We start from the raw sequence: 26598 nt of genomic DNA, 5'->3' as shown, positions 1-26598 counted from the left end.
CCTCCCTAACTGCATACTCCTGAGAACGTTTGCTGTTGCTTCACTGTAAATAAATGCACTGAACTTCATTCTGTGAAGTCCTGAGTCTGTATTTTGAGTACAGGTAGCACAGTTATGATAATGCCTTGTTGTTTTAATGTTCATGAGATTTCATCTCATGAACATCCAGCTCAGATGCTAAGGACTGAATGGAGGGGACTGGTGGCTGTGCTGTGCAGATTGCTTTTAAACGACTCCTTAAGAGACAGCAATCCAGGTGGTTTCTGGACCTGTTGTGAAATTTTTAATTGAGGCAGATGTGAAGTGTTGTTCCGGTTACTCTGCTTTGATTTTGTTTCCATGGTGGAGAACAGGGTGATTTGTGGGTTTTTTTGCCTGCTAAACATTAACACATAGGTGCTGTTGCAATGGTGCCATATTTTATGTGAATGAGTCATGCCCCACCCCAGCCCTTCCCGCCGTAAAAACGCCGTTTCTCAGAAATCAAGATTGAGGCCTGTAATCAGCTGTTGAATCTCGTAACATTCCCCAGACCACAGTCCCAGCATGTGTATGCGGACTGACTCTCGGCGCTCCCAGCGGAACAAACGACCTCTTCATAGACTGGTCCGCAGAGGCGTGTTGGAACAAGTTATACAGGAAGTCAAACGGTGTCGTTTCACAGAAAATCACCGGCACTCTGAGAGTCGTAGGACACGGAGTAGGTTTCGTTTCCTGTGATTAACCCGCCCAGCTGAGGTCTTCTTCCTCAGTGTCCTCTGTATCCTCTGCAAACAGGCAGAGACAGTGTCGCTCTCTCCTCTCCAGAATCCGCCGCATCCGCCCGTTAGAGGAGCTCAGCTTTAAACCGGGAGGACCGCAGACTGAACGCGTCCGTGGGTGAGTGTCCGTCAGTGTCATAACTATCAGGGAAACTCAGTAAATGCTGAGTAAGGATGGAGCCGGTTAACTCAGCGCCTTTGTGTTTTAGTAGTTCCCCTTTAAACGGTTTATCTTTGACGCCGTGTTACTGAAGTATATTCTGTGGATAAGCGGAAGAGAATGGATGGATGTTCTGTTGGCCTCAGTCTGTTGGGTTTGTGGTTCGAGTAAAATCCTTTCACACTAAAACTCTTCCTGGTTTTATTCTAACCACAGCTGACATCACAGAGCGCCGCAGTGAACCCGCAGCGCTCATATGTGGTGTTACATTTGAAGCCATTACACAGAGAAAACTGATCAGACCTGTAGTTTGGATTACAGCTGTACTTTTATTCAGTAATGTAGAAATTTCAGATTAATATTTCACTGACACTAAATCTTACAAATTCTATAAGTTAATGTAATCAGAGGTGGTAAAAGTACTGACATTCAGTACTTAAGTAGAAGTACATACAGGGGTTGGACAATGAAACCTGGTTTTTAGACCACAATAATTTATTAGTATGGTGTAGGGCAGGGGTATTCAACTACATTTTTCTATGGGCCAAATTGTCATGAGGCTATTTGCCAGTGCGCCACACATTTCTCGGGACACTTACTCTTGTGCATACTTATTGGTCCAGTTGTCGTTAAATTTTCTATTTTCCTGTCCACCTTACGCCTCTTCTCTTTTGAATGCGACATGTTTTCATCAGAAACTACTGTCTGGCCTCCCGCCAACTCCTCAGCAAGGAAAGTAGCTATTGGATGTCCTAAAAGTCACTAGAAGTCGCTATATGACATCATCACCTAATTTGCATAATTGGTCATTTGCATGTAGTTGCAATCGAGGCTGTAGGAGAGAGGAATAACATCTTTGGAGAGACAAAAAGTGAAGAAAATCACCCTAAATATGTTTAGAACTACTAGGGCTGGGGAATATGGACCAAAATAATATCTCGATATTTTTTACCTGAATGTTGATATACGAACTATATCTTTATATTTTTTTCTTCCTAAAGATATAAACAAAAAGGCACTTCTGAGTCAAAGCTACATGTCCCAAATGTCACACATTTTAACATTCAGCTGTAGATGTACAAGAGAAATTGCTCAAAAATAAACCACTGGCATTTAAATAATAATGCTCCTCAAATAAATTAATGCTTTTTCCTCCATAACAAAAGACTCACAGCTGTGCTATTAAAATGTAAACAGAAAAGATACAGAGCGAAAACAGCAAAAGGCTGACTTATTCTTTAAAAAGCCAGTCTGCAGTGAGGCAGACTTCACCAAAGTGCTTCCTCCTGTGTCAGATAAACATGTGATCAGACTAAATGAACAAACTTCCATCCTTCAGTCAGCAGGATTTGTGAATCCATAAACATATATGCTGACGTATCACAGCAACGCGCCCACCCGCTCACGAGGACACGAACAGACTCACTTCCACTATTAAGGTCACGTGACTTACGGTACATACCAACAGTTCGGTACTCTTGGGGGTCCGGGCGATGCCAAAGCGTCTGAATGGACGCAGTACGAAGGCTGTATGTACGCAAAACACAGCGATGGGGGAGGATTTCAGGTTAACACAAAAACTCTCCAAAAGTCACCGACATCACCGAGAAAACTCGCTAAATTTGTCGCTAGTTGCTTTAAGGGAAAAACTCGCTAGGGAGGTCTGAAAAACCGCTAAATCTAGCGACAAAGTCGCCAGCAACACTGATAAAATGCCATTCTTCTACTTCTTTTTCTTCTTGAGTTTAATGGCGGTTGGTAATCTATGGTGCGTTACTGCCACCACCTGTAAGGAGTGTGAACTATTCAATTCAATTCAATTTTATTTATATAGCGCCAAATCACAACAAACTGTCGCCTCAAGGCGCTTTGTATTGTGGGTAAAGACCCTACAATAATACAGAGAAAACCCAACAGTCAAAACGACCCCCTATGAGCAGCACTTGGCGACAGTGGGAAGGAAAAACTCCCTTTAACAGGAAGAAACCTCCAGCAGAACCAGGCTCAGGGAGGGGGGGTCATCTGCCGCGACCGGTTGGGCTGAGGGGAGAGAAAGACATGCTGTGGAAGAGAGCCAGAGATTAATATCAATTAATGATTAAATGAAGAGTGGAGTATAAACAAAGTAAATAAGGTGAATGAGAAACAGTGCATTATGTGAACCCCCCAGCAGACTAGGCCTATAGCAGCATAACTACATGCCGTGCTTACAGTTTAGTCACAGCTTCTTTTAAAATTTTTATTTAATAATAGAAGTAAATGGGCAGTTGGCCAGTCCAAAATGACTGATGGGCCGGTTCTGGCCCTTGGGCCGCCAGTTGAATACCCCTGGTGTATTCAACTGGCGGCCATTTAATCTTATCTGCTGGTTCGGATTTTTAAATGCTAAGAACAGGAATAAGCTGCTAGGAGTTGTAAAGGTGTGTAGAAAAACTGCTGGCACAGCCTTAATCAACCTCGCTGACTTACAAAAGGTGAGGTCAGTGAAAAAGGCCAGACTGATCCTAGCAGACCCACACCACCCACTGCACCAGGAGCTTAAGTTGCTTCCCTCTGGATGCAGATATCAGGTCCAAAGATGCAGGACAAATAGATTAAGAGAATCTTTTTGTTCCATCAGCAATTAGGTTTTTAAATCATTTGTTGTGATTCTATGCATTTTTATGTATGTTTTACGGTATAAATATAATTTTATCTTTGTTGTACTGCTGGCTGTGGAAATAATTGCCCCCTTGGGGATAATAAAGATCTCTGAATTGAATTGAATTGCTATAATGCACCCTTATTGTCCTACCATGACTGCTTTTAGTTGATGAATAAAGCAGAGTATGCCTAATAATCTGGGTGATTTGGGAGATTATGTTATTTGCCATTGAAAGGAGCCAGTTGAGGTGGCTCGGGCATCTGATTAGGATGCCTCCTGGCCGCCTCTTGGATGAGGTGTTCCGGGCATGTCCCACCGGGAGGAGGCCCCGTGGTAGACCCAGGATACGCTGGACAGATTATATGGGAGCACCTTGGGGTCCCTCCGGATGAGCTGGAGGAGATGGCTGGGGAGAGGGAAACCTGGGCTTCTCTGCTTAGGCTCCTGCCCCCGCAACCCGGTCCCGGATAAGCGGAAGAGAATGGATGGATGGATGGATGTTATTTGCAACACATTAATTATACATGGATAGACATAAACATATTTTATTTTATGTTTTCTACTGTGTGCGCCCTTAGCAAACACGCTGCAGTGGTAGTCATCATATCTCAACTATTTACAAGCCAAACAAATAAAGCATTCCTCTGGCTGTTCACACAGTACTGGTGGAACCACCGCAAACACAAGTCACACTGAATCTATAAACAACAAACAAACAAACAAACAAAAAAAACTGTTAAAATACCATTTCAAGGGAATTCTTGATAACATTTAACAGTCTAATTCTCTTTTGGATGTCATTACCCAGTTGAAGTCAGTATCATGCTCTTCTTTCCCACAGAAGTGACAGAGGTTTGTCAGGTCATCTGTATTAAAAAAGACAAGCAAACAAGAGCACATAATGCTTACTGCATATGTTACTTTAAATAACTGTATAGTTTGTTTCAACGGCAGTCACAGTGGAAGCATTAGACTTCTCAGAACATCAAATCATGGCATATGAGTTACCTGTCTCTAGGAGGAGAGTGGTTGCAATTTGCAACCTGTGTGCATTTATTGCTTTTTTAGTAGATGGAAAATCTACTGACTCCTTTCGCAAGATTTTCTCAGCAAACTGAAAATCAAGATTTGAAGGTGAATAAATAAATGGACAAATAGCCTAAACACTATTTTAAAGACCCATCTTTTTTCAGTGAATTAATTTTTTCATTTTGTTGTGTAATTATGTTTTATTACTTTGTCTCATTAGCTTTTTTCTTATAAAAACTATTGTTCCAATTTACTTGTACATATGCATTACGCTTAGGACTCATACCTTTAATGCAAAGACTCCACATGAAGTAGCATCCATTTGTTTTGGATGTTTGACTGTGTCACAAGTCCACCTTGAGACATTGCATCCCTTTTTTCTCATAAATGCCCTGAAAGGCAGTGACAATAGAAATAGGATGAGTTCAATTAAAAAAGAAAATATTTCACAATGCAATAGGAGACCAAGACAAAATGTTAAATGTTGCTAAACTCTTGTGCTGCTTGTTCTTGAGTAGTGTGTACCAATTTTTAATTATCTTTATTTCATAGCAAAATTTTAATTCTCATAATAAAAAAAATTTAAAATGAAAAATTAATTTTAACAGTTATACTTACCTTGTAGATTCCAAACATTTTTGGATGCCTTGTTTTGTCTCTCCTAGTGGATCCAGATACAGCGACTTCTTTTCTTGGGGGTATATGACCTACAAAAAAGTTTCAGAGAAAGACAAATACTAATAATTACCATCATCTACACTCAATGCATTTGTCATACAAAACTAGCTTCATGAATATTCTATAGGAAAAATTATACACACACACATATTTTTTTCCTGTAGAATATTCATGAAATCAGTGTGTGACATGTGTGAGCTGTGTGTGTGTATATATATGTATATATATATACATATATACACACACACACACACGTTTTTTTTTTTTTTTTACCACTAATGTCCAGTGATGATGTTCATTTACAATTCCCACAATCACTTCATGCTCCATGGGTTTGATCTACAATTGAACAAAAAGAATGTTGCTCATTAACTGCAAAAAATATTAACATAAAGACATGAAATAATAAATTATAAAGTTTTTCAAAGTATTTCTCATGTCAAAATCATTTGTTAATTATTATATATCATATACATTACTGTGCAAAAATTTTGACCCACCCCTCATTTTTTTAAAGTTTGCTTCCAAGCCAGAAGGTCTTTCAAAGTTTCTGTCTGGAGGTTGGCTGCTTTGTTTTGTTTTTTTTTTCGTTCAATCTACATTCTTAACCATCATCAGAAGACTGTTTTTTTCTTAATACGCTTAGCACTGACCTATGACTCACTACAGCCTAAAAAAGCAGCCAACTCAAATGATAAACTGCATAACAGACAACTTTTCAAAGAACCAATTGAACTGTGTACTTAGGCACTTTGTAACTTGCACCCTATCACAAATACATAATCTGTTCCCATTTCTTTAGTTAAATATATGAAAATACCAAATATAACAGTTTGACAGAGATAAAACACAAACGAGGTGATTCTTAATGTGTCATATCTCAGCATGGTGTGCAGTGTGTCCTTGAAAAAAATAGAGGACAAAAGAAGTATGTACAGCAGATGAACAGTACCTGAAAGTCATGTCCATGAGAAAAATTAAAAAGTGCAGCAAAGATCTGACATATGTTTGGATGTCTTTCAATAAATCACTGTGTGGTGGCCACATATATGCACATTTCACACCAGAATGCCCCAAGCTCTTATTGCGAAGAGAGAGACCGGAATAGAGCTGGAAAAGGCGGGAGAGAGAGGCCTGGGATAAAAGGGCTTGACTCCTCCTTTGGAGGGAGTTATATTTGGAGTGCTAGTTGTTGTGTGTTTTTACGGAATAAAGCTGAGACTACATACCTGCTCGTGTCTCCTTCCATCGACTCCTACATTGGTGACCCCGACTAAAGAACATGTCTGCTGACGACAGCTCAACGGCCGCGGCCGCTGTTTCCTCACCAGCCGCCGCCGTTTCCTCACCAGCCGCCGCCGTTTCTCCCGCTATTTTTGCGGCCACGGTCAAGCTCCCGGAGTTCTGGCAGCACGATCCAGAGCCTTGGTTCCAGCATGTGGAGGCCCAGTTTCACCTCTGCGGGATCACCTCAGACGACACCAAGTATTACCATGTCGTCGCGGCGCTGGACTCTGCTTCTACCCGCCGGCTGATGGGACTGCTCCGGGACCCGCCGCCTGCTAGCAAGTATGGAGCGCTGAAGGAGAACCTGCTGCGGATTTATCAGCTTTCAGACGAAGAGCGGGCTGATCGCCTGTTATCCCTGAATGGCTTGGGAGATGGTAAACCCTCCGAGCTGATGGAGCACATGCTGGCTCTGCTCGGCCCGGGCGACGCTTCGTTTCTCTTTACGCATCTGTTCCTGCGCCAGCTCCCCCCTCCCGTGCGCACCGCGCTAGCCAGCTCCGCTCTGATACGGGCCAAGGATTACCGCGGGCTAGCTGAAGAGGCGGACAAGATTTTGCTGGCATCCAGGCATTCCGGTGTGCATGCACTTTTACCGAGTGCGGCTCTACAAGGGGCGGAGACGAGAGAAGCTGGTGCTGTGGCCGCCGTCGCAGAGCGCCGGAGGAAGGAGAGCGTGCTCTGCTTCTATCATCGCCGGTTCGGAGTGAAGGCGAAGCGCTGCATTCCACCGTGTACCTTCCAGCACCAGGGAAACGAGAGGGCCGGTGCTCACTAGCAGCTGTGTGCGCTGGCAGCTCGGACAAGCTGCTCTTCATTGAGGACACTGCTTCGGGACGCCGTCTGCTTGTGGACTCGGGTGCTCAGCGTAGCATCATGCCGGCTTCAGCTGCGGACGCCTTGGGACAATGTCGCGGACCCCTGCTGGACGCGGCGAACGGTACCCCCATTCGCACATATGGAATGAGGTTGGTGACTGTGTGTTTCAAGGGACGTCAGTTTAACTGGGACTTTGTGATAGCGTCTGTGTCAGTACCTATACTCGGCGCTGATTTCTTGTGTGCTTTCAGGTTGTTGGTCGATGTAGCTAATAGGTGCTTGATAGATGCTGTGTCTTTTGATACCTACCCCTGTACACTTGGTAGTCCTGGCCCCCTGCCCCTCGCTAACATGCTTGCCACAGGTGATGAGTACCAGCGTTTGCTTGCCGAGTTTCCCACCCTCACGGTTCCCACCTTCTCTGCAGCCGTAGCTAAACATGGTGTGGAGCATTACATTACCACTGTGGGTCCGCCGGTTTTTGCGCGTGCACGCCGTCTCGATGCCGCGAAGTTAGCGATAGCCAGGGAGGAGTTTGCAAACATGGAGCGCCTTGGTATTGTGCGCCGCTCAAACAGCCCGTGGGCGTCCCCGTTGCACATGGTCCCTAAAGCTGACGGTGGGTGGCGCCCTTGTGGGGATTTTAGGCGCCTTAATAATGCGACGACTAATGACAGGTACCCGGTTCCCCACATTCAAGATTTTTCGGTTCATCTTGCGGGGGCAACTATTTTTTCAAAGGTGGATTTGGTGAGGGGATACCATCAGGTTCCTGTCCATCCGCGTGATGTGCCCAAGACCGCGGTTATCACTCCTTTTGGCCTTTTCGAGTTTTTGCGAATGCCCTTCGGTCTGAAGGGCGCGGCACAGACGTTTCAGCGCCTCATGGACTCCGTTTTGCGTGGTATGCCATTTTTGTTCGTCTATCTGGATGACATACTGGTTGCCAGCCCTTCCGCCGCGGAGCATTCAGTGCACCTCCGCCAGTTGTTTGAGCGTCTCAGTGAGCACGGTTTGATTGTGAATCCAGCTAAATGCCAGTTCGGTCTGCCGGCCATAGAGTTTTTGGGACACCTCGTTTCGCCCCAAGGGGCGTTTCCCCTGCCCGCTAAGGTGGAGGCAGTTTCTGCTTTTCCGCGCCCTTCCTCAGTGAAGCCCCTGCAGGAGTTTTTGGGGATGGTGAACTTTTATAACCGTTTCATCCCCCGGGCTGCTCACCTCATGCACCCTCTGTACAATGCACTTAAGGGCAAGAAAGGCAACCAAGAGATAGAGTGGACACCTGAGCGGGTGCAGGCATTTGACAGTGCCAAAGCTGCTCTTGCCAACGCTGCCCTGCTGGCCCACCCGTCTCCCGAGGCGCCTGTTGCCCTTACTACCGATGCCTCCGATTTTGCAGTCGGGGCCGTGTGCGAACAATGGGTGGGTGGTGCTTGGCAGCCCCTCGCCTTTTTTAGCAGGAAGCTTCGGGATGCGGAGAGAAAGTACAGTACGTTTGACAGGGAGCTCCTTGCCCTTTTTCTCGCGACGCGTCATTTCCGGTTCCTGCTTGAGGGCCGTGACTTTACCGCTTTTGTAGACCACAAACCTCTCACATTTGCCATGGCAAAGGTTTCAGAACCATGGACTGCACGGCAGCAACGGCAGCTTTCTGCTATTTCAGAGTTTACCACTGACATTCAGCACGTCGCCGGCAAGTGTAATCGGGTGGCTGACTGTCTGTCCAGGGCGCAGGTTAGCTCTGTGCATTTGGGAGTGGACTACTCTGCCATGGCTGCCGACCAACTTACGGATACGGAGATTCAGGCTTTTAAGGTGGCCGAGTCCAGTTTGCGTTTGGAAGATGTCTCATTTCAGGATAGTGGCGTAACCCTACTTTGCGACGTGTCATTGGGCAGGCCTCGCCCCTTGGTTCCTGCTTGCTGGCGTCGGCGGGTTTTTGAGGCAGTTCATTCTCTTTCGCACCCAGGAGTTAAAGCCTCAGTTAAGTTGGTAGGGGCCAAGTTTGTGTGGCCCGGCCTCCGGAAAGAGGTCAGGGCGTGGGCTTCCTCATGTGTTGCTTGTCAGCGCGCCAAAGTGCAACGACACACCAAATCCCCTCTGGAGCACTTTCCCATACCCCAGAGAAGGTTCGAACATGTCCATGTAGACCTGGTAGGTCCATTTCCCCCTTCCCGGGGTTTCACCCATCTCCTGACAATGGTGGACAGGACGACTCGGTGGCCTGAAGCAGTTCCTTTGGCGTCAACCACCTCGGCAGATGTTGCTCGTGCGTTCGTCTCCTCCTGGGTATCTCGGTTTGGCGTACCGCTTGACTTGACATCTGACAGGGGTCCTCAGTTCACGTCTGAGCTGTGGACTGCTGTGGCGGAGAACCTTGGCGTCAGACTCCATCGCACTACCGCGTACCACCCGCAGGCCAATGGCCTTTGCGAGAGGTTCCCCCGTACCATGAAGGCTGCCTTACGGGCTGCGCTGGTGGACAGCAGCTGGGTTGACCGCCTTCCTTGGGTCCTGCTGGGCCTGCGTGCGACACCTAAGGAGGACCTGCAGTCTTCTTCAGCCGAGCTGGTCCTGGGCCAGCCTTTGAGGGTTCCAGGGGAATTCCTTCCTGGTGCATCTGCTTCGGGGGTCGACAAAAGGAGCGGGCCGGTTTTCCCGGGGAATGATAGGTTTTTGGCCCCAGTAGCGGCGCATCACTGCCTTCCACAGTCATATGTGCCAAAGGACCTGATGTCTGCCAAGTACATTTTTATCCGCCATGACGCGCACCGTTCTCCACTTCGACCTCCTTATGATGGTCCATTCCGTGTGCTAGAGGTGGGACCTAAGGATTTTTTGGTTGAGCTGGGAGGTCGTCAGGAGCGGGTTTCGGTGGATCGCCTTAAGCCTGCTCACATGTTTCCGGATGGTCCTATTGAGTTGGCCCAACCTCCGCGCCGCGGTCGTCCTCCCGTTTCTATGCCTCACTCGGAGGACCTGCCCCCAGCTGCTGTTTTTTCCCCTGCGAGGGGGCAGTCTCGCCGTGGTCGGGGCTATGCCCCTCCCTCGTTTTCACCACCTGTGGTCCCCAAGCACAGCCGTAGCGGCCGCCTTGTTAAACCCCCTAGGAGATACTCTTGATGTGGTATTTTATTTTTTTGCTATGTTGAGTTGAAAATGGTTGCTGTTTTTATTATTGTATTGTTTGCCATTCTGTGTGTTCAGGGGGGGCCTGTGTGGTGGCCACATATATGCACATTTCACACCAGAATGCCCCAAGCTCTTATTGCGAAGAGAGAGACCGGAATAGAGCTGGAAAAGGCGGGAGAGAGAGGCCTGGGATAAAAGGGCTTGACTCCTCCTTTGGAGGGAGTTATATTTGGAGTGCTAGTTGTTGTGTGTTTTTACGGAATAAAGCTGAGACTACATACCTGCTCGTGTCTCCTTCCATCGACTCCTACAACTGCACCTATTTCACATTCTCCACGCATAAAACTCAAGACTTTTGCACAGTACTATCTCTATATAAGTACTTATAAATTTGACTATTTAAAATTCTCCAATCAATATCAAATCACATATTCCGCACATAATTTTAACTTATTAAAGTAGGATCATTTTTTAAATCAGTGTGTTTATGACAATAAAACAAGATAATTTATGTAAATACTGACCTTGAGCCTTGTATTTTTTCTGTTCCATGCAGCAGTCATTGCAAATGAATCAATGAATGCTGCTTTTGCAGAGTTCTGGTGATTGCACTCACGCACCATGATAGCTAGATAGGCATTAATTGACTGTGAACACATAATAATAATAAAGTTTTTTTTTACTGTTTTCATTGAAAAGACACTGACAGTTACATAAGTGACAGTCAGGATCACTCTACCTCACTTTCCAACTCCATGTCCGGACCAGTTTGTGTGATATCCCAGTAAAATAATTTGTAGGCACCTATTTTTGACAAAAGAACATGGGGATTCTTTCCAGACCAGGCATCCATTATACCTGCAAAAAGCAATGAAAAAAAGTGAAAAGTCAATGGTAAAAAATGTATATAAAAAGTTAAAACGCAATGAGGGAATAACTTGGGAATAACTTTGTCAAGCTACTTTTTTTGGTCTTGGGTTTTTAAGTGGGCCGCAACACTCTCGACTTTGGGAACCACTGCGTTAAAAGGTGCCATATCAATGTAACAAAGCTTTATGGGGAAAAAAATGCTATTTAATGAAATTAAAAAGTTTTTGTTTTCTTACATTTCTCTGCAACAGCTTGTGTATATCTGTGAGGCCGTGATGCTGCAGATGGTGCTGTACATTGCTGATGAGTAGTAGATCCTGTTGGTGCTGTAGCCTGTGGAGCAGATGCTTGTGGGGCTGTGGTTTGTGGATCTGAAGCTGGTGCTGTTGGTGCTGTTGCTGGTTGTGCTGTAGCATGTGGTGGTGCTGAAGCTTTTAGGTTTAGGTCTGGTGCTGTTGGTGCTTTATCTTTTTGAGATGGCACTGGGTCTGGTCCTGTAGCTTGTGAGGCTGGATCTGGTGCAACAGTCTGTGAAGCAGGTTCTGGGGCTGTAGTTGATGTGGCTTGTGCAGCTGTAGCATGTGCTGGTGCTGTAGTATTTGGGGCTGATGCTGTTCATTCCGCAGCTTTTGGGGCTGGCGCTGGGTCTGGTACTGTGGCTTGTAAGGCTGGGTCTGACGCTGCAGTCTGTGACGCTGGGTCTGATGATGTTGCCTGTGAGGCTAGGTCTGGTGCTGCAGCTTGTGAGGCTGTGTTTGGTGCTGCCATTTCTGAAGCTGGCTCTGATGTTGGGGATGTGGCTTGAGGAGCTGAAGCATGTGCTGGTGCTGAAGTATTTGGGGCTGATGCTGGCGGTGTGTCTTCTTGCAGGGCTGTAACTCCTGGGCCTGGATCGGACACTGCTGGCACTGTAGCTTGTTGGCCTTGAGATGGTTGTGGGGTTGTCACTGGTGACACTGTAGCATCTGGAGCTGTAATTGGTGGTGGTGGTGGTGGTGATGCTGTAGTCTTTGAAGCTGTAGCAGAACCTGTTGCTGCTGTAGCCTGTGGAGCTGCAGTAGCCGTTGGTCTTGTGGCTGATGGGGCTGCTGGACCTTGTTGTGGTGGGGTTATGGCTGGTTGTGCTGGCAGTAATTGGGCTGCAGGTTGCAATGAGGGTGATGAAAGTGAAGCAACTGAAGCTTGTGCCTGTTTTTTCAAACCCCAGTGTGGCACTCTTGATATGGTATTTTTGCTTAATTTTAGCTGGTCTATGTTTACTTTTGGAATGATTGCTCCATTGGCATTTTGAAGGTCTGCACTTTTATCCTGAATTGCGGTAATGATATAAGGTCCTAAAAAGTTTGGTTCAAGTTTTCCTCCTTTCCTCTGCTGGCTTCTTATGTTAGCTCTCAAAACTCTGTCACCAACTTTGAAGTCAATTTTCTTTTTAGTACTTTGTATTTTGACTTTTGTGTTCTCCTGTGCTTTGGACACATTGTCTTTCACAACTTCCAAGAGCTTTTGATGCTTCAGCATGTCTTGTGACAAGTCTTCCTGCCCCGCTATGTCTTCCACACTCTCGTCAACCTTTGAAGCAAAAGACATTTATGTGTTCTATTCCTATACTCTGTTTAAGATAAAGACAGTATAAATACCATAAGTATTTATGTCTTAGTAAGGTTTTGAGAAAATCTGTATTTCTAGTACAACTTCTGTGTACCTTGGGACTGATTACACAATCATTGTTGAGAGGTGGAACAATCCATAAAAATAGGCCATGTTTTTTAGTGCTCTTGTGGTGATGAAGTAATATGCATTGATAAAGTTCTAAAGGTGTGTCAGAAATTTACTAAGGTGTGTCTGCCAGATGTTTCCATAATTTGACATAAATAGAAAGACATACTACGTAGTGTTCCGGAATTTCTGACGGATAACGAGCCTCTCTGCCAAACATCAGGTAGTAGGGTGAGTATTTGGTCGTCATTTGCTTTTTGGTTCTGAGACCAAACATCACGGCATCCAGGTAATCATCCCATGTTTCTGGATGGTCACCAACAACTTTACAGAGGGCTCTGACAAATAAAGCACATGCAAACATTTACGATCATTATAAATTTTAGTATTTAAATCTCATCCCTTAGTGTTTCAGTGGAAAAGAACCCCATAAAAGTATAACGTTTTATGCATAATGATGCAGGTACTGTAAGTATCTGACATTGGTGTGGTATATTACAGAACAGAACAAAGACTTCACCTCTGGATGGTGCCATTCATTCTCTCCACCAAGCCGTTTGTTTGTGGATGATATGGGGAGCAGAGGCTTCTTTTGATGTTTAACATATTGCATACCCTTTTGTTGAGCTGCAACAAAAATACAACACAATGCACATTACAATAAAAAATATTGTATATCAGCAAAATATATAGCAGTCATACAACTATAACAAATATACTGGTTTCCACTTTTGGTCTCTTTAAGTTTCCCAATAAGGTCCATCCCAACCAATTCAAATGGCTTAGAAACCTTAAATAGAAAAACATAGTTAAACTAATAATATGGTAATTACGATATACAGAATACTAACTTCCTATTCTTATTTTGCAAGTACACAATCAGTAGGTTTCCAACAAAACATTCTGTGATTATTTTGTATGGTTGATGACTAACCTTTATGGGAATGTATTCTGCTGGTTTTTTAATTGTTGCAGCACTTGCCTGACAAACTGCACACTGGGAAACCTGCTCAAAAGGTTTTGAAATAAAAGTAGTCCATGAATAAACACAATTGTTGCTCATCAAATTATAATAACTTGTCTCTGAATGTATGTTTAATCTTAAAATAAGTCCGCTGTGGTATTATATAGAGTTAGTCTGGAATACCTACCCAATTATTGATGTCTACTGACATCCCTGGCCAGTAGAAACGCTTTGAAATGGCTTCTCGTGTTTTTGTTTGCCCACAATGAGCTCCAATAGGACTAGCATGAAAATCTAAAAAAAGGGTGTTTGCTTCCTCAGCCCCACAGACCACCTTTGTCTTGATAGTCTTTGCAGTACCTTTGTAGCGCCAGTAGAACAGCTGCTCTCCTAAACACAAGCATGCAGATATACAAGTTTACCATAGGTTTACATGGACTATGTAGTAAAAGTCATGCAAAACATTTTTAATGGAATATATTTATTATGTATGTGATGTAATGTTTAAGGCATAAGAAAATTAGGGGGTTACTACTGCACTAGTTCTTAACATGTTTTTATAGTATTCCCCCTCCAGATGCCAAAAAGAGTAGGCCACACACAACAGGACTGTATCAGCGTAACACCAGATAAACTGTGGTGTTGCAGTGTCATTGTAACTAATGGGCTTCAAGAAGTATTGTTGGTTCATTTTCCTACAAATATGAATTACAGTTACTTAAATTTCATATTTCTTGCAATTATTGACCCTCAGTCATAATTTTTAACTTACATTGTACAATCTAATTACAGACCGTGAATAGTTTTTTTAGATACTTTCAGACAAAAACATTACTAGTAAAGTTGCTGATATTACCTTCAATGTCGTAGAGGGCAGCTTTTCTTCGGAGAAGGAATTTCTCTTTTTTCGTGAGAAGCAAAGGGTACTCGCCTTTTAGTTTATACAAAACCAAATTTTTGTATTCTTCTGGTTCCATCCTCTTACAGTGTTGGTTATTAGATGAAAAAGATACAAAAAAATTGTTTTCGCTAGCTCTAACGCACAGTTGCTGCAAAAAGTCAAGTCTAACACAAAACGTCATTGATTTGCATAATTGAGGAGGAAAATAACACGTGACCTAGGATGTTAGCAAAAAGTTGAAAAGGCCCACTAAAGGTTAGCCAAAACATGCTTGCAAAATTATGACACTCTCTGTTACTGAGAAAGATACTGATTAATTTGTGGTCTATAGTTTTAAGTATTAGGGATTTGCAAAATTAAACCCTCAATGAAAAGAGTGCTCTGCTTGATTAATCAACTAAAAGCAGTCATGGTAGGACAATAAGGGTGCATTATAGCAGGGGGGCACAGATTTTGGCAGAGGGAGACACACAGCCTGATAAAATGTGTATCCCCCTCTAGCTTTTGGTAGGAAAAAGGAATTATTTTGAAAATCACCCAGATTATTAGGCATACTCTGCTTGATTCATCAACTAAAAGCAGTCATGGTAGGACAATAAGGGTGCATTATAGCAATTCAATTCAATTCAAAGATCTTTATTATCCCCAAGGGGGCAATTATTTCCACAGCCAGCAGTACAACAAAGATAAAATTAAATTTATACCATAAAACATACATAAAAATGCATAGAATCACAACAAATGATTTAAAAACCTAATTGCTGATGGAACAAAAAGATTCTCTTAATCTATTTGTCCTGCATCTTTGGACCTGATATCTGCATCCAGAGGGAAGCAACTTAAGCTCCTGGTGCAGTGGGTGGTGTGGGTCTGCTAGGATCAGTCTGGGCTTTTTCACTGACCTCACCTTTTGTAAGTCAGCGAGGTTGATTAAGGCTGTGCCAGCAGTTTTTCTACACACCTTTACAACTCCTAGCAGCTTATTCCTGTTCTTAGCATTTAAAAATCCGAACCAGCAGATAAGATTAAATGTAAGAACAGACTCAATAAAACAAAAGTAAAACATTTTCATGAATGTAAAATCCACGGAGCTTCCAATAAAAGTGCATCCTCTGATGGGCCTTTTTGCAGAGTAAATCTACGTGGGCTTCAAAGGTCAGCTTATCGTCAAGGGTCGTTCCCAGATATTTATACTGGTTTACGACCTCGACATTTTCTCCAGAAATTACCACAAGCACGGTGACTATCTAGCAGGGGGCACAGATGTTGGCAGACGAAGAAACACAGTGTGTGTAGTGCAGTTTAAGCTAGTTGTACACTGCAATGTCCTGAAATTTGTATTAAAATTCATTCAATTTACTTACAAAACGATACGATACTTTTGTTTTTCAGCGTTTTAGGTTTATTGGAGCGAATACACACTTTGAAAAAGTAGCTTACAGAACCACGTAAGAGCTTGCTTTGAGGCATGGCAACTGGCTCCGCCTCCTCTGCGCGCTCTCGAGGGTGGGGATACAAATTATGTCGGGGATAACTACTTTGGCACGACACCGGCGTTTTAAACGCTCAGCACTGCAGCGATACTGCCGTGGAAGGAAAGCTCTGCTCTGCGCTGTCTGTATTCAGCTTTATTTTAGTTTCTGTCAAACGCTCCCACACCTTCTGTCTCCATTTTATTTCATTTTCTCCACCCTCCTCTCTGTTCCACGTTCATGTTACTTTTTTTTTTTTTTTTTTTGCCACAGCGGCTTTTGTTAGCAGTGGAGAGAGACAGGAAATGGGGGGGAGATACAGGGGAAGACACGCGGGCAAATTGGCGACAGGCCGGAACGCGAACCCGCGCCGCCCGCACCGCAACGCGGCATATGTATATGGTCGCCGGCTTCACCACGAAGCCGTCGTCGGGAGCCGGCTCCCGATAGTGAGCCGTTTCTTTTTTCTTTTCGGTCATTTACAAGGTTTACAGTCTCCTGTTTTGGTGCTTACGCAGTTTACGTAAATAGTCTCCTTCTCGCTGGTATTCAACACGTACATGCAGAGGGATGTACGCTATCGCCCCCTGTGGTCGCAGAATATGATGGGTCGCAGTATTTGGTGTAACACCGGCGTTTGCGGACTTCTGGTCACAAATACCGTAATACCACTACATGACTGTGAAGTGTAATTTCTGAGCTTTCAGGAACCGTTTGAGTTTTTTCGATGGCACGAATGGTCGCGGAGTTATGATGAAAAGCCAGCTGATCAAGTTCATTTGACCAGCTGACTCTGCGGTGAGGCTAGTCTTAATCAGCTGTTCGTGGCTTGTAAGGTCAGGAAACCCGCGATTCAGCAGCGATCGCCTGGCGTTAAAGGATTATTCTGATGGAGTGTAGACTGCAAATTTAAAATTTAATATCGAGCAGGCTGCACAAACAACCTACATAGGTATACTGTATACGAATTGTTCATCCCTCAGTGTAATTAGAACAAAACAGGGCAGGTCATCAGGCAGGAGAAACAGGATCACCTCCTCAAAGGCCCTTGATTTTTCTGATTTCCAATCTTTTGTTTTATAATTTGTATTTGGAGCACTCTATTATATGTTGAGTATATAAAGAAATGTTTGATATAGGCCTAATGTATGTTTTTACATTAGTAATTCATTTTACACTTTTTCTTTTTAAATTAAAATCTAAGAAGCCATTTGGGAGCCAAAAGAAAAAAGAGCCGGAATTCCCATCACTATTGTGGCAGCACAACTGGATTGTTGTTATTGGCAGACAGTGGAGGCAATACTGCCCCCATATCTTCCTTTACTGTATTGCAGTTACAAAATCACATAAGTGGAAGAAAATAGATGGATGGGTTATAAAATACAACACTTAGATGCTGAAATTCCACATTGACTAATTTTTGACAAATCATTGCAGCTCTATTACCTATGGATCAGTGCACAGTTAACCCAGACAAAACACTTACTCCTCACCTCTGCATGCCTACTGCATATTCTCCTCAGCAACACTGTCAAAAAAACGTTATGAGGTATAAGGAACAAAACTATACAACTAAGAGGAATTCAATTTCTTATCCACCACACCTGCTCCCCATGTGCAGAGACATTCATTCATCATAACTTTTGGTAACTTAGTTTTTGAGCAATACAGGTGCTGGTCCTAAAATTAGAATATCATGAAAAAGTTGATTTATTTCAGTAATTCCATTCAAAAAGTGAAACTTGTATATTATATTCATTCGTTACACACAGACTGATATATTTCAAATGTTTATTTCTTTTAATTTTGATGATTATAACTGACAACTAATGAAAATACCAAATTCAGTATCTCAGAAAATTAGAATATTGTGAAAAGGTTCAATATTGAAGGCACCTGGTGCCACACTCTAATCAGCTGATTAACTCCAAACACCTGCAAAGGCCTTTAAATGGTCTCTCAGTCTAGTTCTGTAGGCTACACAATCATGGGGCAGACTGCTGAGTGACAGTTGTCCAAAAGACGACCTTTGACACCTCGCACAAGGAGGGCGAGACACAAAGGTCATTGCTAAAGAGGCTGCTGTTCACAGAGCTCTGTGTCCAAGCACATTAATAGAGAGGCGAAGGGAAGGAAAAGATGTGGTAGAAAAAAGTGTCCAACAACAGGGATAACTGCACCCTGGAGAGGATTGTGGAACAAAGCCATTCAAAAATGTGGGGAGATTCACAAAGAGTGGACTGCAGCTGGAGTCAGAGCTTCAAGAACCACCACACAGACGTATGCAGACATGGGTTTCAGCTGTCACAGTCCTCGTGTCGAGCCACTCTTGAACAGAGACTGTGTCAGAAGCGTCTCGCCTGGACTAAAGACAAAAAGGACTGGACTGCTGCTGAGTGCTCCAAAGTTATGTCCTCTGATCAAAGTCAATGTTGCATTTCCTTTGGAAATCAAGGTCCCAGAGTCTGGAGGAAGAGAGGAGAGGCACAGAGTCCACGCTGGCTGAGGTCCAGTGTAAAGTTTCCACAGTCAGTGATGGTTTGGGGTGCAGTGTCATCTGCTGGTGTTGGTCCACTGTGTTTTCTGAGGTCCAAGGTCAACGCGGCCGTCTACCAGGAAGTTTTAGAGCACTTCATGCTTCCTGCTGCTGACCAACTTTATGGAGATGCAGACTTCATTTTCCAACAGGACTTGGCACCTGCACACAGTGCCAAAGCTACCAGTACCTGCTTTAAGGACCACGGTATCCCTGTTCTTCATTGGACAGCAAACACACCTGACCTTTAACCCCATAGAAAATTTATGGGCTATTGTGAAGAGGAAGATGTGATACGCCAGACCCAACAATTCAGAAGAGCTGAAGGTCACTATCAGAGCAACCTGGGCTCTCATAACACCTGAGCAGTGCCACAGACTGATCAACGCCATGCCACGCCGCATTACTGCAGGGATCCAGGCAAAAGGAGCCCCAACTAAGTACTGAGTGCTGAACATGTTCATACTTTTCATGTTCATACTTTTCAGCTGGCCAACATTTCTAAAAATCCTTTTTTTGTATTGTCTAAAGTAATATTCTAATTTTCTGAGATACTGAATTTGGGGTTTTCATTAGTTGTCAGTTATAATCATCAATGGAATTACTGAATTACTTCTTTATTTCATCAGAACATATATTACACGAATTCCAATGGTGTCACTGTAAGGTGTCCAATTGCTATGAAAACATTTGCTGCCTTTTAAAACAAAAATTCTAATAAAGGAGACCACAAACTGAGCAGCTGAAATCCTGTATCATAAAGGATATCAAGAATTTGATGTATTTTCTCAGCCATGTGTTTATAGTACTTTTACTTTTCTTTTGCAGCAGTAATCGCCAGTATGTGCAAAAAGTTAACCAGCCAACGTAGATGATCAGGAAATATTAAGGTGAGACTGAACTCTATTAATTTTAGTTAGTGTCTATTTATTTGTTGTTTATTTGTTGTTAATTGTTCTCTTTAAATGATTTTGTAGCATCAGTGACCTACACTTGTGAAAAAGGAGGCAGTGCTGTCATGGCAGATCAAGGTGAAATGAAGGTAAGTAAAAGTTGGAAGATGCTTCCAACTGCCAACTTCAATGAACCAAGTGTTTTATAAATTAAAACTCAGATTCACATTTTTCATTATTCCATATAATATTAGATATTGCCACTAAATACTGAAGTGTGCAATAATTATATTTAGAAATTAGTAAAGTTAAAAACGCTTTATATTTCAGTGTCAGGAAGAGGAGGATCTGTCACCTGATCTACAGGACTGGAGTAAACATCAAGTGAGACACTGGGCTCTACAACTGGATGGTGTGGATGACAAAGTTGCTGAAATATTGTTTAAAGAAGACATCAGTGGGCCTAGTCTTTTGCTTTTAACTACAGCAGACTTAACCGCAATTGGTGTGACTTTTGGACCAGCTAAACTTCTCATTCATGCCAGAGATGAGGTTGTGAAATTTAAGAAAGAAGAGCCAGTAAACTCTGGAAACCAGCCTGGAAAACCATGCAAGCCGTATCCATTTTGTAGATACCATGATACATTCAGATACATGGAAAGCAGCATTCTTGATGTGACAGAATCAGGTGCCTCAGACTTGATTGAACCCTGTCACGAGTATAAAGCTTTCATCAATACAACAGATGAAAATAAAATGAACAAGTTTACCGCTGAGGTCATTCGCTTTGCAGCTGCCTGCATGAACAGCCACACCAATGGCACCATACATTTTGGAATAGGGGACAAGCCGGACTTCACCCATGGTCAAGTGTTGGGAGTGGTTGTTGGGGACAGAGAGGCTTTTGCAAAAGAACTGAAATCTGCCATCATTGGGCATTTTGAACATAAACATAAACAAGCTGCTCAAACGTGCATCAAACCTCCTCGATTTGTTGGAGTTCTCAACAAGAACATGACGTCATCTGACAAATGTGTTATAGAAGTCGACGTAGTTCCCGAGTCTACGATCTGTGAAGAAAACAACTACCACATAAACCCCGTAAAAAAAGGCAAGAAAAAAGGCAAAGGTAAAGAAAGTGAATCAGAACCATCAAAGTGTTTCTTTATCCGTGACGGTGGTAGCAGCACGGATCTTCTCGCACAACCACACAAGCGAGAGTACGAGCAGTTTTTAGAAAGTGCAGCTCAACGATCAGAACGCAGGAAGAAAGCAGAAGAAAAGCACCTCAGTGTAATAAAAAGCAGTACTCAGGGCGCCATGCTTAGTCGCATGATCACTGGTGACTCTCTGACTTTAGATAAGTCGAATGTTGAGCAGTATGTGATCGTAACTAACAAATCACATCCAAGCCAATTAGATTTTCTGAAATTTCTTGTAGACCTGAACCCAACATGTGTGTTGGACTTTGATCCAGAATCGGCTAAACAGGGATTGCAGCAGTATTTTGACCAGGAGAGCACTGTAAATGCACATTTACCAGCACGGTATAAAATCACAGAAGGAGTTGAAGACATTGCAAACAAGTTGAAATTAACTCAGAACACCAGCTGGGTGTTCTGCAATGGAGGCATTGAGCATGAGTCACCCTCAGACATTGACCAGTGGTTAAAGGACAAGGGAGCATCTGTTCGAGATGTGATTTCCTTCCTGTGTCGCAAAGATGTCCTTCCAAACAAGAGGTTCCTCGTCATTTTCTTAATTTTGTCAAGAGTGAGTGAGAAGATGGACCCCCTTGTGGAGACTTTCAGTACTTTCTGGCAGGAGCTCAGAGGCATAGATCAGATCCTTTGCATATGTGACAATGAGAAAGCATTTACCTCCTGGAAGGACCTAATTGAGGCTCGATGTGGAATCGACATCTCTGGTAGATGCATATATGAGCTCAGCTTTGCAGAAGTCAATGGAACCATCCTTAGTCTTTGGTCAGAGAACCGTAGATCCAGCCGTTTCCTACCCTGTGGTGGGGGAAGCAAAGTGCTATTTGAGAAGAAAGTGGAGCGTAGCCTGAATACCTTAGATGTCCTGTGTGTGAACCAATGTGAAGGAGGAAATGAGGATAAAATTATCATAGAGGAGAACTTCTACAAGGGTGGAAAGGTAACATGGTGGAATTTCTATTTCTCAGAGCAGCCTGGATCCACGCCGTTTATCAAACGAGACTTCTTTGACCTCATCAAGGATACAATCATTCCAGATTTGTGCTCCCAGAGAAAAGCCTGTGTGTTGTTTAACCTCATGCATGTTCCTGGATGTGGTGGGACAACTTTGGCCATGCACGTATTGTGGTCTCTCCGGGACAGATTTCGTTGTGCTGTACTCAGAAGCAGCAATGCTGACTTTGCTGAAATAGCTAATCAGGTGATCAAACTTCTCACGTATGACCATCAGGAGCAGTTACCAGGTGTCCCTGTTTTGCTGATGATAGATGACTTTGATGATAAGGAAAAAGTGTATGACTTGCAGCAGCTCATTGAAAATGAATGTGAAGAGAAAAACATTCAGTCCAAGTCTGCACGGGTGGTTCTCTTGAACTGCATGAGATCAGAGTCCTCCGAACCGACCGAACAAACTGCAGATACTGTATTCATTGGAAATAATCTCTCTGAAAAGGAACAGAAACTGTTTGAGGAAAAACTTGTCGAGATTGAGAAAACTTACAAGAATACTGAAACATTCTATGGTTTCATGATCATGAAGAAGAACTTTAAGTCAGAGTACATTGAGAGTGTGGTCCACAACACTCTGAAGAGCTTCAGTATGAATCAGAAACATGCACAACTCCTGGCAGTTTTAGTTCTGTTGGATGTTTACTGCCGCGGGGCGTCTCTGTCCGTCTCTCTGTGTGAGGAATTTCTTGACCTCCAACCAAAACCATTTTGTGGATCCGTCAAAGTTGAATGTGGATTTGGAAAGTTTTCCACTTTCATTGCCAGCTGCTCAGTTCAGGGTAAGGTAGAATTCAAAGCTGTGAAAATGATCCACTCAAGTATTGCAAAGCAGTGTTTGGTAGAACTTAAAGCAACACACAATGTGAAAAAAGCTGACCTCGCTGATCTTCTGCTGACCACAGACAAGTTTTATGAGAGCACACAAGGCAAAAGTAAGTTCCTGCAAGATGTTCACCACATTCTGGTCAAGAGATATTATGAATTAGAAGAATCTCAGTTCTCTCCACTCATTCAGGACATTGCAAGCGAAACACCTGGACTGGAAGAAATGGTGCTGAAAAATGCCTCAAAGACATTTGAGAAAGATCCCATTGTCTCCCAGTTAATGGCGAGGTACTACTACCTGAGGAAGAAAGATTTCTCAGTGGCAAAATTTTGGGCTGAAAAAGCAAAAGATCTTTACAAAGACAACTCCTACATTGCAGATACATCAGCACAAGTTATTAAGCATGAGCTGAAGAACGCAATTGCAGAGGGCAAGGAAGAACCCATCAATCCAGGAAAACTGAGAGCACTTCTGAAATTGGCTCAGTCAGCAATGGAAGCTTTCCGGGAAACACAGAACCTTGCAAAGAAGGAGTCATTTCAGCGGTTAAAAAACAACACAGACAACTGCACTTTCAACACCTCTGGCTGCCTGGGAGAGATTCAGGTTGGTGTGCTCATCACTGATGTGCTGGCAAAGACTCCTGTGTTCTCTTCTGATGGTGTTCGCCATGACATAATGAGCCAGGTTCTCTCTGGAGACCTTAAACTTTCCAAGTTAGAAAGGGATGATCCTCAGCTCAGCAAAAACAGGCCCTACTACATCATTCTGAAAGAGTTTGAGGATGTACTCCACAACCTCAAATACAGGATGAAGGTGAACTTTGACTTCCTTGATAATTTTTATGTGAATCTGGGCTCCAGATTTGGAATGAAAGACAGCCGTGAGCAAATGTCCCAAAATGAGCTTTTCAGATGTTTCAAACAGTATGCAAAGATTTTCTGCCAAACAGATTCTGCATCTCTTTTGAAGAATAAACACTTGAATACCATGTTTAAACTACACCAGACAAGACAGTTCCTGGAAAAAGAAAAGGTTGACACCTATTCTGGGATTCTGAATTGTCTCTCAAATGACATCCCAACAGAAACAATGGAAAAGATTGCCAGACAGTATCTGTTTGTTTGTGAGCGTCAGCCAACAACAAAGGAGAAGGTCAACTTTATCTATGTCAATGTTGTGTTGAGTCGTCTTAAACTGTATTCACAACAATTACAGCGATATCCAGACATGATAAAACTTCTCTACCAAATCCTTCATGAGCAAATCCCACTGAGTGAGAGATTGCCACTTTACTTCATTGCAGTTCTGCTGTTATGGCCAGAGCCATACAGTCCATGTAGAGATCTTGGAAGGTACATCTCACAGATGGAGACCCTTTATCGTGAAACAATGAAGGAAGTGTACAATGGCAAGTGTCCCGTTGTCCATTTCCTCCTGGGGAAGAAGCGTGGCTATGAACGACTGGTCCACATTGGAGAAATCAAAAGGTGCATCGCGGCTGGGCAGGAACAGTTTGCCTCCATGTGGGGAAGTGGCAAAATATGGAAGGAGAAGAAGGTGGAGGAGCTCCTTTATAGGGTCACAGGGGAGGTGAAGAGCAACTCCATCCTGGCAGATACTGGTTTTCTAGTCACCCCAATGTATCGATGGCAGATTAGTGGGTACGCAGCGGGGTCAAAGGTGTCATTCTACATTGGTTTCTCAATGAGAGGACCGCTTGCACTTGACATCGGACAAAGGCTTAAAGGACCCCCAACCACTCTCAAGTGATTATGCATAGTCATGCCAGAAATATATATATAGATATAATATCTATATATATATATATATATAGAGATAATCTATATATAATATATCTCTAGATATATAACATATATAGAGACGAAGAGGAGAGAGAGAGACGAACCAGAAGAGAGAGACAGAGAGAGAGAGAGACAGAGAGAGAGAGAGAGAGAGGACAGAAGAGAGAGAGAGAGAGAGAGACAGAAGAGAAGATAGAGGAGAGAGAGAGAGAGGAAGAACAGAGAGAGAGAGAGAGAGAGAGAGTAGAGAGAGTGAGACAGAGAGAGAGAGAGAGCAGAGAGAGAGCACGAGAGAGAGACTACAGAGGAGAGCGAAAGAGAGAGAGACAGAGGAGAGATGAGGGATAGAAGAGACATAATATATACATATATAGATATATATATAAATATATATATATATATATATAAATATATATATATATAACATATATATATACTGATTACTGATTACTCCTTTAAAAAGTAACTTAGTTACTTTACTGATAACTTAATTTTAGAAGTAACTAAGTTAGATTAAAAGTTACTTTATTAGTTACTTTCAACAGCGGCCGGTCTTGTGCCAAAAAGTGATCATCTGTCATAAAGTGATTCAGATGTTTCTGTGTGTTTTTATGTGTAATGTCTTTGCTTATATTGGTAAACAGAGTGCAGTTATGAAAGGCTTATATATAAAATGCAGAAATAACCTGTTTTTCAACAATCTTTTGGAGTCTGTGTTATTGTACCTACATTATAATCAATCCAGTGATTTTTGGACACTTCAAATATCTTTATAGATCTGTGATGTTATATTTCTTGTGATTTCTGCAGCTTTCTGAGACAGATTTCTGTTTAAAAATACATTTTTAATGTCAGACAGTTTTTCCTTGATAAAAAACAAAACAAACAAATATATAGAAATGCTGTTTCTCATTTAAAATAAAAAGTTGAAAATCCCTCTACTACATTCAGCTCTCCCCCACTGAGAAAAAGTAGTCAGATTAGAGTAACGCGTTACTAAATAGCGCGTTACTGACATCACTGTATATATATATCAAGACTAGAAATAGTTGCATAAACATTTGAAATTTTGTCATTCATAACCTTTTAGTAATGTCTTTTATCAACATTTGTACTGTAGCCCGCAAGTCACTTTATGTATGAGGATCATTTAAAAAATGTTACTTGATATTTGAAAATTAACTGTACTGGTTGTGATGTTCTGAGTTATGTGAGTAACAGTGCTATATGATGGATTTAATAATATATCTATTTTATAGTACATTTGCATTTGAATAAAAATTATGTACTTGTAATTTTATACATGACAATTATTTGATAAATACAACTAAAGGCCTTCACACGCTAGATGTGTAAAATTTGTGGGATTGTTTTGTGCATCAGTAACATTTTTCACACACTGACAGCGTAATTTCACAGGATAAATTTGTGGCATTTTCTTTTTCAGAGCAAGCTCGAGTTTTCCAAATCTCTGACCAATCAGACCACTGCATTTGGCAGAGCTGAAAATGCTCACCCACTTTTTCGCAGTGCCCTCGGTGTGCAAGGGCCTTCAGTTGTGCATTAGCTTACATGAAATGCTTTCACTTACCTGACATTTAAAATTTGACCTTTTATTATTTTGTCTTGTATTACTTTTGCAGTTTTATTTAAACATGATTTGTTTTTCCTTCCATGTAAAACCACGATGAGCACTGAGTTTTGAAATACCTTTGCTGCCTAATAAAGCTGTACTGTAACATTATTATGTAAGTTACTTTAAAATGCACTGCACATGCGCTCATATAGTTATCTTCTGCCAGAACCTCTGAACAGGCATACAAGACCATATAGCATGCATATCATTCTCAGCATAGTTACCTAAACAGTGTTGG

General features: G+C 42.8%; 2 protein-coding genes across 3 annotated transcripts; one reads left to right on the top strand and one right to left on the bottom strand.

The window, feature by feature from the left end:
• Window positions 1-692: 692 nt before the first annotated feature.
• LOC115800269 (sterile alpha motif domain-containing protein 9) lies at window positions 693-24705 on the top strand. 2 transcript variants are annotated; one of them, XM_030757521.1, is made up of 4 exons: window positions 693-879; window positions 19801-19859; window positions 19947-20011; window positions 20193-24705. In XM_030757521.1, the coding sequence occupies exons 3-4, from the start codon at window positions 19988-19990 to the stop codon at window positions 24690-24692; spliced, it is 4524 nt and encodes a 1507-aa protein (XP_030613381.1). In that variant the 5' UTR covers window positions 693-879; window positions 19801-19859; window positions 19947-19987; the 3' UTR covers window positions 24693-24705. The 2 variants fall into 2 exon arrangements, with proteins under 2 accessions (XP_030613381.1, XP_030613380.1); XM_030757520.1 differs by having other exon boundaries at window positions 19798-19859.
• Window positions 4174-13308, bottom strand: LOC115800606 (sentrin-specific protease 2-like). The gene is made up of 10 exons (XM_030758081.1): window positions 13266-13308; window positions 11617-12949; window positions 11250-11368; window positions 11035-11157; window positions 5546-5611; window positions 5213-5301; window positions 4881-4986; window positions 4574-4679; window positions 4370-4431; window positions 4174-4263 (listed from the first exon to the last, which is right to left on the bottom strand). Exons 3-10 carry the CDS (start codon window positions 11361-11363, stop codon window positions 4174-4176), a joined length of 756 nt encoding a protein of 251 aa, XP_030613941.1. The 5' UTR covers window positions 11364-11368; window positions 11617-12949; window positions 13266-13308.
• Window positions 24706-26598: the final 1893 nt, after the last annotated feature.

This window comes from Archocentrus centrarchus, chromosome 21 (genome assembly GCF_007364275.1).
Source record: "Archocentrus centrarchus isolate MPI-CPG fArcCen1 chromosome 21, fArcCen1, whole genome shotgun sequence".
NCBI classification, from domain to species: domain Eukaryota; kingdom Metazoa; phylum Chordata; class Actinopteri; order Cichliformes; family Cichlidae; genus Archocentrus; species Archocentrus centrarchus.
Note: the sequence above shows the minus strand (reverse complement) of the source record. Positions and strands in the feature narration are given on the sequence as shown.

Bases quoted from the DNA above. Each gene is read 5' to 3' on its own strand.
- LOC115800606 (XM_030758081.1), bottom strand. From the start codon at position 11,363: ATGGATGCCTGGTCTGGAAAGAATCCCCATGTTCTTTTGTCAAAAATA. The intron at 11,158-11,249 runs GTAGAGTGATCC...ATGTGTTCACAG, and splicing joins ACATGGAGTTGGAAAGTGAG to TCAATTAATGCCTATCTAGC. The intron at 4,264-4,369 runs GTAATGACATCC...TGTTGTTTATAG, and splicing joins ATGATACTGACTTCAACTGG to ATTCAGTGTGACTTGTGTTT.
- LOC115800269 (XM_030757521.1), top strand. From the start codon at position 19,988: ATGGCAGATCAAGGTGAAATGAAG. The intron at 20,012-20,192 runs GTAAGTAAAAGT...TTTATATTTCAG, and splicing joins CAGATCAAGGTGAAATGAAG to TGTCAGGAAGAGGAGGATCT.